Raw genomic sequence first — 14,819 nt, forward strand, 5'->3', positions numbered from 1 at the left:
CAACAGCCAGGATGTCTTGATTTAGCCTCTTCTGACAGTAGCCCACCGACAGCTCTTGGCAGCCAGCCTTGTTGCTGCCCGAAACTTCCCGTAGAACGCTGGCAGGTTCCGTGCTGCCCCAACTTCTTGCAGGGGGCCACCTGGAAGAGCAAGTGTCTTAAAAACTAATAAAACGACTCGCGATCCCATTGCTTCGAAGCGACTGGTGTGCTCGTCTGAAATAAAAAGGTTTCTGTCTGCAAATCCCGTTTGCTCGCCCGGTAATCCACCCCCGCCCCCAGCCCGGCGTGTCCGACTCGTACAGCTGTTTTTAATCCCTACTTTTCTCACTTGGCGTCCCGGGCTCCGGTTGACCAGACGCGGAGCCACTTAGTGTTTCCTCCTCCCCCTACCGGGGTCTGTCCTCCCTCCGCCATCTCCTTCCCCCCACCCCCACCCCCGCCTGCATCCCCGGGGGGCAGAGTGTGGGAAGAACTAATTTCCGCCCGGTTTGCTCGCCACTCGCAGACTTGGGTCCCTTCCGGACGCAGCCTGCACACCCCCGGCTCCTCCCGGGGCTGTTCCACCCAGGCCGCGCTACCGGTCCCGGACTGGGAGCGAGGAGGCGCGGGCTGCGGGGGCCGAGCCTCCCCGGCGCAGCAGCCAAGCCGCGCCCGGAGGAGCTCTTGGAAGGGCTCCCGCCTGCAGCTGGGGAATCCGCTGGCGGGGAGAATCCGTGCCAGGGAATCCAGCTCTCCGGACTCAAGCTGCAAACAAAAAGCTCAGGTCTTGCTCCCTCCCTCCACGGCCCCCCCGCCCCCGACGCGCACCCGGAGAAAGTTCTGCAAAAATGCAACAAGTAGCACCCGGAGCTCGCGGAGCGCCCTGCGCCGCCTGACTTGGCCAGGCAAAGCCCGCCTGCAGAGACCCGGGCCAGCCACCGGACAAAGGGCGGAGGAGGGGCTGGACGGCGCTGCTAAGTCCGAAAGAGGCCATTTAGCGACTCTGGCCAGGCCAAGGGGAATGCAGAGGAGACACAGAGCCGGCGGGCCAAGAGGACGATCGGGCCGCAGAACGCAGGGCGGGCGGCGATGGAGGCTGCCCGCGCCTTGCGCTTCCTGCTCGTGGTGTGCGGCTGCCTTGCGCTCCCGCCGCGGGCCCAGCCGGTGTGTCCGGAGCGCTGCGACTGCCAGCACCCCCAGCACCTCCTGTGCACCAACAGGGGGCTCCGCGCCGTGCCCAAGACCAGCTCGCTGCCGAGCCCGCAGGACGTGCTCACCTACAGCCTCGGCGGCAACTTCATAACCAACATCACGGCCTTCGACTTCCACCGCCTGGGGCAGCTCAGACGGCTGGACCTGCAGTACAACCAGATCCGTTCTCTGCACCCCAAGACCTTCGAGAAGCTCTCGCGGCTGGAGGAGCTCTACCTGGGCAACAACCTCCTGCAGGCGCTCGCCCCGGGCACGCTGGCGCCGCTGCGCAAGCTGCGCATCCTCTACGCCAACGGGAACGAGATCAGCCGCCTCAGCCGAGGCTCCTTCGAGGGACTGGAGAGCCTGGTCAAGCTGCGGCTGGACGGGAACGCCCTGGGGGCGCTGCCGGACGCCGTCTTTGCCCCCTTGGGTAACTTGCTCTACCTACATCTGGAGTCCAACCGGATCCGTTTTCTGGGCAAGAACGCCTTCGCCCATCTGGGGAAGCTGCGCTTCCTCAACCTCTCTGCCAACGAGCTGCAGCCCTCCCTACGCCACGCGGCCACCTTCGCACCGCTGCGCTCTCTCTCCACCCTCATCCTCTCGGCCAACAGCCTGCAGCACCTCGGGCCGCGCGTCTTCCAGCACCTGCCGCGCCTTGGCCTACTCTCGCTCAGGGGCAACCAGCTCACGCACCTCGCGCCCGAGGCTTTTTGGGGGTTGGAGGCCTTGCGCGAGCTGCGCCTGGAGGGCAATCGGCTGAGCCAGCTGCCCGTGGCGCTGCTGGAGCCTCTGCACAGCCTGGAGGCGCTGGACCTGAGCGGCAATGAGCTGTCCGCTCTGCACCCCACTATCTTTGGCCACCTGGGCCGGCTGCGCGAGCTCAGCTTGCGCGACAATGCGCTCAGTGCCCTCTCCGGGGACATCTTCGCCTCCAGCCCAGCCCTCTATCGGTTGGATCTAGACGGCAACGGCTGGACCTGCGACTGCCGGCTGAGGGACCTGAAGCGCTGGATGGGTGACTGGCACTCGCAGGGCCGGCTCCTCACCGTCTTCGTGCAGTGTCGCCACCCTCCGGCCCTGCGGGGCAAGTACCTGGATTACCTGGACGACCAGCAACTGCAGAACGGGTCTTGCACAGATCCCTCACCTTCGGTTTCCCCGACTGCCGAGAGCAAGCGGCATGCCCTACCCACAGCCCCGGGGGAGGAGGTGGCGCCCCCTGCAGGTGCCCTCGCGGAGCAGCCGCCGCCGCAGCCACAGCCACAGCAAAGGGGTCGATTTCTGCCAGGGGTGACCTGGGATGGGGCCGCCAGGGAGCTTTTGAGTAACCGCAGCGCCCTAAGGCTGAGCCGGCGGGGTCCGGGCCTCCAGCAGCCGAGCTCCAACGCCGCTGCTGCCGCGGGCCCGGCGCCACACCCCCTGGACCTCCTCGAGAAGCCTGGGCGGGGACGTCCGACTCCGTCGGATCCAGCCCACACGGAGCCCACCCCGACGGCCACGCTGGGCTCTGCGCCAGCCGGCGACCCCTGGCAGCGCGCGGCGAAGCAGCACCTGGCTGCGCAGCAGCAGGAGAGCACCGCCCAGTCCGACGGCGGGGTCGGCCTGCCGCCGCTGGTATCCGACCCGTGTGACTTCAACAAGTTCATCCTGTGCAACCTGACCGTGGAAGCGGTGGGCGCCAACAGCGCCGCGGTGCGCTGGGCGGTGCGCGAGCACCGCAGTCCCCGGACGCTGGGCGGCGCGCGCTTCCGCCTACTCTTCGACCGCTTTGGCCAGCAGCCTAAATTCCACCGCTTCGTCTACCTGCCTGAGCGCAGCGACTCGGCCACGCTTCGCGAGCTGCGGGCAGACACCCCCTACCTGGTGTGCGTGGAGGGCGTGCTAGGCGGCCGGGTCTGCCCGGTGGCTCCCCGGGACCACTGCGCGGGGCTGGTCACCCTGCCGGAGCCTGGGAGCCAGAGCAGCGTCGACTACCAACTGCTGACCTTGGCCCTGCTGGCCGTCAACGCACTGCTGGTACTCCTGGCCTTGGCGGCCTGGGCGTCGCGCTGGCTGCGTAGGAAGCTGCGGGCCAGGCGGAAGGGCGGGGCCCCCGTCCACGTTCGCCACATGTACTCTACCCGACGGCCCCTGCGCTCCATGGGCACCGGCGTGTCTGCCGACTTCTCTGGCTTCCAGTCGCACCGGCCGCGCACCACCGTGTGCGCACTCAGCGAGGCGGACCTCATCGAGTTCCCGTGCGACCGCTTCATGGACAGCGGGGGCGGCGGCGCGGGCGGCAGCCTGAGGCGGGAGGACCATCTCCTGCAGCGATTTGCCGACTAGGTAGATCCGGGCCTCCAGGGGTGTGGAGACCATCTCACTGGCCTTGAGGAGGGGAGCCACCTCTCCGCGGGCCCCCGCAGCCCCCCTCAGGGGAAGATCTCATTTTATCCGACCTCTTTTCCCCCTTTTGTGCGCTTGCCAGAGAGGCCAAAGGGGACAGATGGCTAATTCTGCACCACCTTCCAATCCCAGTGCTCACTTGTGAAGTAAATGGATGGTATTGGTGGTCAAGAGCAAGAGTAGGGGACAAATGGATGGTGGGGTCCAGAGGTAGGAGGCCTTCTTAACGTGCAGACATTGGTGCAGCTATGAGAATGGATGTTTTTTGGGGGTTTTTTTGGCATTGTAATGCAGTAGGCTGGCCCCCTTTGGGATAGAAAAGGGTGCTCCTTGCTCCCTACGTGACCAGAAAGAGATTTGGATGCATGCTTTTTTTGTTTGTTCAGTGTCAAACAGAGGAGTTTTGTTTCTATTTAAGGAAAAAAGAACTTATTACCATTACAAAGGAGGCTTGGCAACTGACTCCCCTGGCCTGGTGGTCTCGGCCAAGAAGGGCGATGCTGTAAACAGGTGGTAAAGTTTAACACTCGCAGAGGAACTCTTTGTTGGTTGATAGCACATTCAGGAAAACTTAATGTTTAAATAATTAGAGACGCTATTTTTCTTTTTCAACAATGTGAAGAGCTCTAACATTTAACACACTGACCAATAAACTCAAGGACTATTTTAGTTGAGCCGGGCAGTTCAACTATTTTCCTTTTAACATTAACACCACAAAAACTTTTGCTGACCTTGGGGTTAACTAAGATTACATAGTTTCTCAGGAGAAGGCTGCATGCAAGACTTCTCTGTCAGGGTTGCTCCTGTGGCTTTTTAATTTTATTTTTTTAAACCTATATGTGGAAAAGGAAATGTCAATGCCAGACTCGATAGAAGAATGTAACGTGTACATAACCGATGACCCCATAGGGAATGGCAGTGTTCTAGTTCACTTACCACATCTCTGACAACCTGTCCAGATTGGAATAAATGTGATGTGGTACCTCTCACGTTTTCATCAGTGACACGCAGTCGACTGTGCCCTACTTCTCTTGAGTTGCACAGTTAAGTGATCAAGGTAATTTCCTAATAGGAAGTGAGCAAAAGGTGACTTGCAATTGATAGTATAATGTTTGATCATGTTATTGTCTTTATATGAAAGAGTAGAGGGGGAAAATGTGAAAAAATGTGCATCGGTGGTTGTATGTTTCTACTAAAACCAGAAGATTATGAGTACTTAAACCTCACTGTGAAATAATTATATATTTTGCAAATGAATCCCTCCATTACCCAGTGTTTTTTTTCCATGTTATTAAATCTTATCTTTTAGTTAATAATTGCAGTATTTCTTTTAAATGTTTTTGTTTTAAACTTAGGGTTAGGCTCCTTTATTTGTTCAGTTGTTTTCAGCTGTTTGGGATACTTTCATTCCCTGATATTTATGAAGTAGATGTTTATCACTAAATGTAGTGCTTTGGTTTACATTAATAATTTTGTGTGTGGTCAAAAAACGCAGTCACTTGGAAGATGTACAGGATGGTTGTATTCACCGTGGTTGTAGATTCATTGGCAGTGGGGTGCCGGGGAGGCCACTGCAAAGGTGCTAAGGCTAACAGTGAATCTTCTGTTTAGGGCCTTAAGCCCCCGAGGGTCCTGAAGACTCAGGGAATCTATCATAGTCCAGGGATCCTTCAACCCCATTCCACTCCTTTTATGTTTGGCCTCCACTGAGCCAGGCCTGCCGTCGTCCCAACAGCTGAGTCGGGACACAGGGATTTAAATGAGCTGATCTTTGTTTATGTTCAGATGAGTAAATGTCCAGACCACTTAAAGTACAGCTGTTTTTCTGGCAGTCTTATCTGTGGGGTCCAAACTTAATAAACCACAGGAAATAGGCTGTTATTCTTAGTTTGCTGCCAGGGCTTGCTTCAGATTCCAAGCGTATTGGTACTTGGGAGAAGTGTAGTTGTTTGCTCTTATGTGCAACCTTTTGGTTATCTTGCACCTTTTGTGCTCCTAGCTTTTTCATTCAGAGAGCAATTGCATTTCTTAGCTCTTGCTTTTACACAGTAGTGTAATAAAGTGAGTCCCATTGAAAGTCTGAACAACACCTCTGGTTCTTCCCACCACCTACCCTTTCAACTGCAAAAATCACTGAAAATGCTTAATGCCTAAATCCATGTAAAAACACTTTCACTGGAAAGTCTTTCAGTGGGAAATGAATAAATGTTATACATTGTTATGTTCAGTTATGTCAATAAACCCACTTACTAATGGAGATGTTTTCTTGTTGGAGTTTCCAATATTTTATACCCTTCGTAATGGTACACTGCATTTTTCTACAGCAGTTTTCATCAAAGAAAATGAAACATAAGCTGGAAGTCTTTCCTCTTTCACTCTTTTAATTTCCATTTCCACAGTAGAGTGTGGACTTAATTTTTAAGAAATGCTGTGTGACCTTCTAGCCAAAGAAACAATGAGATGACTCTAAAAGCAGGTGGTCAGCTGTGGTGTGAAAATGCTGTTAAAACACCAGTGACAGCAAAATGATGGGTCTCAGCAGGATTCAGCTGTTTAAAGGACACTGAATTAGAAGTCAAGCCCTTTGACTCTCATGGTCAATGAGAAGGAATTACCTTGAACTGGAGGCTATCTTTGCCATTACGAAGTACATGAAAAATAAAACTCCTAAAGAAAAAAAGAATAAACTTTGTAAGAGGTAGGAGTGTTCAATTAAAGAGCCATTGACACAGTCTGGGGTCCTCGGCTCAGCCTGTAAGATTATTGCTTTCATGAGGGCAGGTCATTTTGTGATGCTGCCAGGTAATAATTAGCGTGTGATCAGACCACCTTCACTGATTTGCCAAACACCTGGTTTTCACCAGAAGTACAGTAACATGGGCAGCTACTGTATATTAAGAAACTATTACAATAGACACTGGATTACCTGGTGTTTGTACTTAACCACTCCCCCCTTTGCCTCTGAGAGTTGGGGATAAGTGATAATGAAGCATTCTCATGTCAGAAATGTATTCAAACTTCCAGACCATGACCCGGGATGAAGACAGATTCCTACCCAGCCTCATATCTTCATCATCTCAGAGAATTATAACATCACTAAAGTTCAGAATGATTTTAAAGTGGTGAAAGAATTTTAAGTCGTCTGAGATTGCATTCTTTCCATTTACCTAATCTTTGTGCCTTAGCTTCTGCAGCAGTAAAATGGGAATCCTGGGTCCTGACTCCATAGTGCAATTTTAAGGAATAAATGGGTAAAAAGTGTTAGCACCGGTTACAGGGCAAGTGTTCAATAAATATTAGATGTATTATTGGTAGCATGACAGTTGTATGATACATTTTAGAAGTTTCACGGACAAGGCATTCTGCCCTAACCAATTAGAAGATTCATGTAATGAGATTAAGGTGCCTCTCCCTTCCCCTTGTTTTGTTTAATTGAGGCTCTTCTATAATTTGGTGTGGAAGGATAGCTCTTGAAATACTTTCTCATTACTTAAAAAAAGGAAGTGAATATGCTACTACTTGAGCAAACTTTCCTATGTTTAGTAAACTGTTGGCGTAAGTTAATTCATCCTTTAGATAGGAACTAAGGCTGTGTAAATGGTCTTGCTTACATAGGGCCCCTCTTCCTGTTAATTTAGTGATAACATTTCCAAGTGTCCTTTTACTCTTAGTTTACTCAGAAGGATACTTTGCACACACAAGTGCTTTTTTCCTAGGGATTTCAGGTCACTTCGTCCTTCTCTATCATGTGGCAAATAGTGTTCTTTTCATTTTGCACGGGAGACTGAAGTATTTGGAGATTATACTTACTTATATTGACTACTGAAATAATTAGGAAAAAATGTAGCTTCCTGAAACCTGGTTGCTTTAACTTGAGGCAGACTACCAAAATATCCCATTACATATGTTTGAGAGATTTTAAGCTCCAGGCAGTGTGATTCCGTATGGACACAGAAACGTGGCTTTGTAATTTGGCTGTGAACTGGCATCGGACACTAGAGAAATAAATTGTCATGTGCCAACATTGCAAGCAACAGCATCTCCTGGCTGTGTAACTTCATAACATTTCTTTCAAACTCACCAAAGTTTTATAAATGCTAGCTCTGTGCCATAGTTAATGCTGAGACAGACAGCACTGTTTTATGTTTAGACCAGCTGTAGCCAAGTAGCAGTTATTCACCTTTCCAAGTTACAGTTTTTGATGAAGTAATGCTTACCCTACAGCTGACTGTATACTTAACTCTTAGTGTATGTACACTGTAGCATGTGCAGACATACTTTTAATGGTGACCACCCTCTTATTTCCTTTCTTTCTCAATTGTGTCTTTCTAAGGATTTTTATTTTAGGAAATTAAACTGAGTGCAAATAATAACAAACACCCATATTAGCACCACTCAATGACAGTTAACATTTTGCAATGTTTGTTTTCAGCCTTAATAAATGTCTTTATTGACAAAACCCCTGACTTCCTTCCCCACACTCTGTCTTCTAAAGTAACTACCACTGTGAGTTGGATATGTGTCCTTCTAACAGTCAGTTCTCCTTATTCACAGAAGTTATGTTGTATAAGGTCACAGCAAACATTGAATTAGAAAATACTGAACCATTGCTCCCAGGAGAAATTCAGGGTTAGGTTCCTGTGAGCCTCTGGTCACACCATTTTCATCAACCTATCAATATATACCCTTATTTTATGTGTGTTTCTGTTTAAAGACACCTTATTTAATATATATAATTAATTTATTAACATTGAACTCATGCCCAACAGCACCATAACTTGTGCCTGAAGGAAGTGTATCTAACTTGTGTGTTTTCCCCCTAAGACACGTCACAGCCTTTCTGCACTTAGGGACATTAGCCTGCACTTCTGCACTGTGCTTGGGAGCCCTTTTAAACAGCAAAATTGCCAACAAAAAGCAGGAAAATGCAAAAAATTTGGCACTAAGAAGATTCCCTTCTTTTTATGGCTAAGTAATATTCCATTGTGTATGTGTATATATATATATATATATATATATATACACCACATCTTCTTTATCCATTAATCTGTTGATGGAGACTTAGGTTGTTTCCATATCTTGGCTACTGTAAATAATGCTGCCATGAATATTGGGGGTGCAGGTATCTTTTCAAGTTAGTGTTTTTGTTTTCTTTGAATAAATACCCAGAAGTGGGTAGCTGGATCATATAGTAGTTTTATTTTTAGCAATCTTTTGTCTTTTAAATGGTAACCACATCATGTGGTTGTATTGTTGATGATGGTGGCTTTGGGTGTGTGTGTTGAGGCTGGAAGTGGGAAGGGTTTCTTTTAAAACAATTTTAGTTTGATATTTTCTAGTTATTCTCTCTGAAGTGTTTTGCTCCCTTGCTACATGTGCAGAATCTCTATATTTCTTCTTTAGGACTGCTTATCATACATTTAAACTGTACCTATTTGTGTGTCTTTTCTTACCTTTGCACACTTACTACTTCCCCAATTCTCAGGAACGGCTCCACAAAGAAAAAAGGGCTAAGTACATCCCTGGGCTAAGTATATCCCTGACCCCACCTGCTCTGGAACCACTTTTCAGAAGGTGTTGACCTCTGCTTCCCATCTCTTTTGAAAGACTTTCTGACACTCTTTGTGCCAAGGAAAAGGGTGACTTGCTCTGAGAAGAATATAGTTTGCTTCTTGGAAGATCTCATTTATGTGCTCTTAGTGCTTTCACACACCTTGTTTGGTTGTATGCTTTTTCTATTTCCGTTGTGATTGCTGGACACACACACACACACACACACACACACACACACACCAATTTCTGTTTATTTTTGCCTTGTGCTTAATTCTGTTTAGGCTGTTCTTTCTTATACCTTGTTGGTGTCACTCATTATAACCATAGTACAATTATCAAGATCAGAAAAGTTAACACTCATAAAATGCTATTGTCAAATCTACATTCCATATTCAAAATTTGTCATTTGTCCTAATAATGCCCTTCTTAGCTATTATCCCCTTGGATCAATGTAGAATCATGCATTGCATTTCGTTGTCATGTTATTCTCTCTTCTTTTCTTTCTCTCCCTCTCTTTCCATTTTTCAATTTTGTTTTCTTTTTTTTAAAGTAAGGTTTATTGAGGTATAATTTACGTAGAGTTCAATTTACCCTTTTTGAGTACAGTTCCATTCGTTTTCACAAATGCATACAGTCCTGTAGCTACCACCCCAATCAAGATATAAAGCATTTCCATCGACACAAAAAGTTCCTTTTTAGTCAATCCCCTTCCCCCTGACTCCAGCCATGGGCAATTACAGATTTGATTTCTGTCCCTATAGTTTTGCCCGTTCTATAATTGCATATATATGCAATCATCCAGTATGTTGCATTTTGTGCCTGCCTTTTCCTCTCATCATAATGCTTTAAGATACATCCATTTTATTGTGTGAATCAGAAGTTCATTCCTTTCCGCTGCTGAGTAGTATTCCATTGTGTGGATGTACCACACTTTGTTTATCTATTTGCCAATTAATGGATATTTGAGTTGTTTTCATTTGGTGCTGTTATGAACAAAGCAGCTAAAACGTTTGCATACAAGTCTTGGTATGGAAATGTGTTTCATTTCTCTTTAGTAGATTCTAGGAGTGGGATTGCTAGGATGTTTGGTAAGTGTGTGTTTAACTTTATAAGAAAATGCCAAACTGTTTTCCAAAGTTGCTCTCTGCCATTTTGCATTCCCACCAGCAATGTATGAAATTTCACGTTGTTTTACACACTTGTCAGCACTTGGTTTTTCCCTGTTTCAATAAAGCCATTCTATTAGGTGTGTAGTATTCTTTTATTTGGTTTAATTTGTATTTCCCTAATGACTGATGATATTGAGAATCTTTTCATGTAAGTATTTGCCACTTGTGTATCTTTGGGGAAGTGTTTGTTCAGATCTTTTGTTTTTTATTGGGTTCTTTGTATTCTTATGAGGTTATAAGAATATGTGTTTTGGATACAAGTCCCTTGTCAAATATATGTTATGCAAATATTTTCTCCCAGTCTGTGGTTTACCTTTTCATTTTCCTAGCGGTGTTTTTCTTTACATTTAGGACTGTAATCCATTTCAAATTGATTTTTATATGGTGTGAGGTATGAATCCAGCAAAGTTAACTTTTTTTTTTTTTTTTTTTTTTTTTGGTGGTAGGCGGGCCTCTTACTGTTGGGGCCTCTCCCGTTGCGGAGCACAGGCTCCGGACGCGCAGGCTCAGCGGCCATGGCTCACGGGCCCAGCCGCTCCGCGGCACGTGGGATCTTCCCGGACCGGGGCACGAACCCGTGTCCCCTGCATCGGCAAGCGGACTCTCAACCACCGCGCCACCAGGGAAGCCCATAACTTTTTTTTTTTTTTTGCATAGGTATATCTACTGGTCCAGCAACTTTTGTTGAAGAAACAATACTTTCTCTATTGAAAAATCTGCAACTTTGTTGAAAACAATCTGTTGGCCCTACGTGTGGGTCTGTTTCTTGACACTCTATTCTGATCCGTTGATCTGTGCGTCTGTCTTTGTGCCGATACCAAATTTTCTCGAAATCAAGTTGTGTGAATCATCCACATTTTCTCCTTTATCAAAGTTGATTTTGGCTGTTTAGCTTTTTTAATTTTCCATAAAAATTTTAGAATCAGCTTGTTGTTGCAACCAAAAAAAGTTTAAAAGCCTGGTGGGATTTTGATTTGGATTGCCTTAAACTTATAGATCAGCTGGTGATAATTGACATCTTAATACTGACTCTTGATCTGTGAATACAGTATCTCTCTCAATTCAGTTTGTTCTTTTAAATTTCTCTAACAAATGTTTTATAATTTCAGCCTGCAAACCTTGCACCTATATTGTCAGCTCTATCTCTAAGTATTTCACATTTTTGATACTTTTGTAAATGGTACTTTTAAAAAACTTCAATTCCCAGGTGTCCATTTCTAGCATATAGAAATCAAATTGGTTTTTAGGGCTTCCCTGGTGGCGCAGTGGTTGAGAGTCCGCCTGCCGATGCAGGGGACACGGGTTCGTGCCCCGGTCCGGGAGGATCCCACGTGCCGCAGAGCAGCTGGGCCCGTGAGCCATGGCCGCTGAGCCTGCGCGTCCGGAGCCTGTGCTCGGCAATGGGAGAGGACACAACAGTGAGAGGCCCAAGTACCGAAAAAAAAAAAAAAAAAAAACAGCAACCCAATGTTGAATAGAGGTGGTGAGATAAGGTTTTCTTGACTCATTGCTAACCTTAGGGAGAAAACAGTCAATCACTGACATTAAGTATGATGTCAGCTCAAGATTTTATATATTAACAGATTCCCTTTATCAGAATGAGGAAGTTAGTTTGCTGAGTTTTTATCATGAAAGTATGTTGAGTTTTGTCAGTTACTTTTTCTCCATTATTGAAATGATCATATTATTTTCCTTTTTAGTTTGTGGATATGGTGAATTAACGTTGATTATATTTGAGCTGAACCAATCACAGATTTCTAGGATGAATCCCACTTAGTCATGATATGTTATCATTTTTATGTATTGCTAGTTTCAACTTCTCCATGTTTTGTAAAGAAGAATTTTTTCATTTATGTTCATAATGAGTATTTGTTTCTAGTTTTCTTTTCTTGTAATGTCTGTGTCTGGTTTTGGTGCCAGAGCAATGCTAGCTCCATAAAGTGAGCACCGTTTCTTCCATTTCTATTTTCTGAAAGAGCTTGTGTAGAATATGCATTATTTCTTCCTTAAATGTTGGTGGTTCACTTCTTTGCCTGAAGTTTTCTTTGTGGGAAGGTTTTTAACGACGAATTAAATTTCTTAAATAGATATAGGACTCTTCAGATTATCTAATATTATTGAATAAGCTTTGGTCATTTATGTCTTTCAAGGAATTTGCCCATCTCATCAAAGTTATCAAATTTATTGGCATAAAGCTGTTTAGACTATTCTCCTATTATTCGTTTAATATCAGTAGAATCTATAGTGATGTCCCCTATTTCATTTTGGATATTGGAAATTTGTGTCTTCTCCTTTTCGGTTTGGCTAAAGGTTTGTCAATTTTATTGATCTTTACAAAGAGTCAGCTTTTGATGTCATTGACTATTGTTTTTCAGTTTTATTGATTTATGCTCTTATCGTCATCATCATTCTCAACTTTCTCCTTGCTTTGGATCTCTTCTTTTTCTAGTTGCTTAATGTAAAAACTTTAGATCATTGTGACCTTTTTTGTTCTACTAATATAGTCATTTAGTACTATAAAGGCTATCAGTTTCCCCACAAATTTTGTTATGTTGTATTTCAATTTTGATTCAACTGAAAATATTTTCTGATTTCCATTATGGCTTCTCCTGAGAAGTGTGTTGTTTAATTTCCAAATATTTGGAGATCTTCCAGATATCATTCTGTTGTTGATTTCTAGTTTGATTCCTTTGTGGTCAGAGATTTCAGTTCTTTTATACTTGTCGAAATTTGTTTTATGGCCCAGAATATTTTCTATATTGATAAACGTTCCATGTGCACATGAAAAGAATATATATTCTGCTATTTTATGTAAAGTATCTAATAAATGTAAAGTAAATACGGCTGGTTGATAGTATTGTTCAGCTCTTCTATTTCGTTGCTGATTTCTTTTGTCTATCTGCTCTATTACTGAGAAGGAAATGTTGAAGTCTCCAATATAATGTGGATTTGTCTGTTCCTTTCAGTTATCTCAATTGTTTTTGTGTATTTTGAAGCTCTATTTTGGATTGTTTTTTCTTATTATCTAACAAACCCTTTGCATTATGTAATGTCTCTCTTTATCCTTGCTAAAAATATAGCCAGTTCAGCTTTCTTTGGGGGAAATTATATATATGTTTATATAAAATAATATATGTACTTATATATAACATTATATGTTTTATAATACATACATATATTCTTATTTAAAAAAATCATTTCTGGTACTCTATAATTATGAGAGTAAGTCCCAGTTTCCTTCTACCTGAAGAACTTCCTTTAACATTTCTTGTAGTTCTGTTGGCAATGAATTATCTTGTCTTTTGTTTTCAGAAAATGTCTTTATTTTCTGAGATATTTCTTTGGGGGTGTAGAGATTTCTTCATTGACTTTTTTTTCTTTCAGTACTTTAGAAATGTTTCTCTATTGTCTTCTAGCTTGCTTAGCTTTTGGCAAGGGGTCTGCTCTAATTACATTGGTTTCTCTATATAATGTCTGTCTTTGTTCTAGCTGCATTCAAGATTTTTCTCTTTAAGTTGTCTTTCAGCAGTGTGCTTGTGATGTGTCCATGTGTTTTAAACATTGTTCAAACTGCTTAGGTCTCTTTGAGCTTCTTGCATCTGTGGTTGTCTTTCAGTAGTTTTAGGAAATTCTTAGCCATTTGAAATAGTTTTTCAAATATTTCTTCTGCTCTGGTTTCCTTCTCTCTTTTACCTGGAAATCTAATTACATGTATGTTAGACCACTTATTATTGTCCTATGTACCTCTTGGATATTCTGTACTCCTTTTTCTTTTACATGTTTAAAATCTTTGTAATTCAGTTTAGATAATCTCTATTGGCCTATCCTTAAGTTTACTAATCTTTTTCCAACTGGTTCTAGTCTGCTAATTAGCCCTTCAAGGAATTACTCATCCCTGATACCTTTTTATTTCCCTAGCATTTTCTTTGGTTTCTTTTTTTTTTAATAAATGCTTTTTAAAATTAATTAATGTATGTATGTATGTATTTTTGTCTGCACTGGGTCTTCATTGCTGCACATGGGCTTTCTCTAGTTGCGGCGAGTGGGGTATACTCTTCACTGTGGTGTGCAGACTTCTCATTGCGGTGGCTTCTCTTGTAGCGGAGCACGGGCTCTAGGGCATGCGGGCTTCAGTAGTTGTGGCACATGGGCTTAGTTGCTCCATGGCATGTGGGATCTTCCCGGACCAGGGCTCGAACCCGTGTCTCCTGCATTGGCAGGCGGATTCTTAACCACTGTGCCACCAGGGAAGCCCTGGTTTCTTTTTAAAAATGTTCCTCTCTGTTGAAATTCCATATCTGTTCATTTGTGTCGTGTAACTTTCCACTAGATCTTTTAATATGTTAATTCTTAGTTGTAGTAAAGTCTCTGTCTAATAGTTTCAACATCTAGGCATCTGAGTCTAGTTTTATTGATTGCTTTATATTTAAGCAATAGGCTGTTTTATCATGCTTTCTTCTTCTGAGCTTTATAAGTCTTATAAATGAATGCTAGACGTCATGTCAGAAGACTATGCAAGACGGAGACAAACAGT

At 44.7% G+C, this 14,819-nt stretch overlaps 1 protein-coding gene across 4 annotated transcripts in view; it reads left to right on the top strand.

Moving 5' to 3' along the window:
- The first annotated feature begins 591 nt into the window (after positions 1–591).
- TRIL (TLR4 interactor with leucine rich repeats) overlaps positions 592–14,819 on the top strand; it is an 86,726-nt gene continuing 72,498 nt past the window's right edge. For all 4 annotated transcript variants that reach the window (XM_004265676.4, XM_049714846.1, XM_049714847.1 and 1 more), the window contains exon 1: positions 592–3,503. In XM_004265676.4, the coding sequence (XP_004265724.2) occupies positions 1,071–3,503 (2,433 nt within the window). In that variant the 5' untranslated portion in view covers positions 592–1,070. The remainder of the gene's footprint in view (positions 3,504–14,819) is intronic.

The sequence above is a fragment of the Orcinus orca genome, chromosome 9 (genome assembly GCF_937001465.1).
Source record: "Orcinus orca chromosome 9, mOrcOrc1.1, whole genome shotgun sequence".
NCBI classification, from domain to species: Eukaryota; Metazoa; Chordata; class Mammalia; order Artiodactyla; family Delphinidae; genus Orcinus; species Orcinus orca.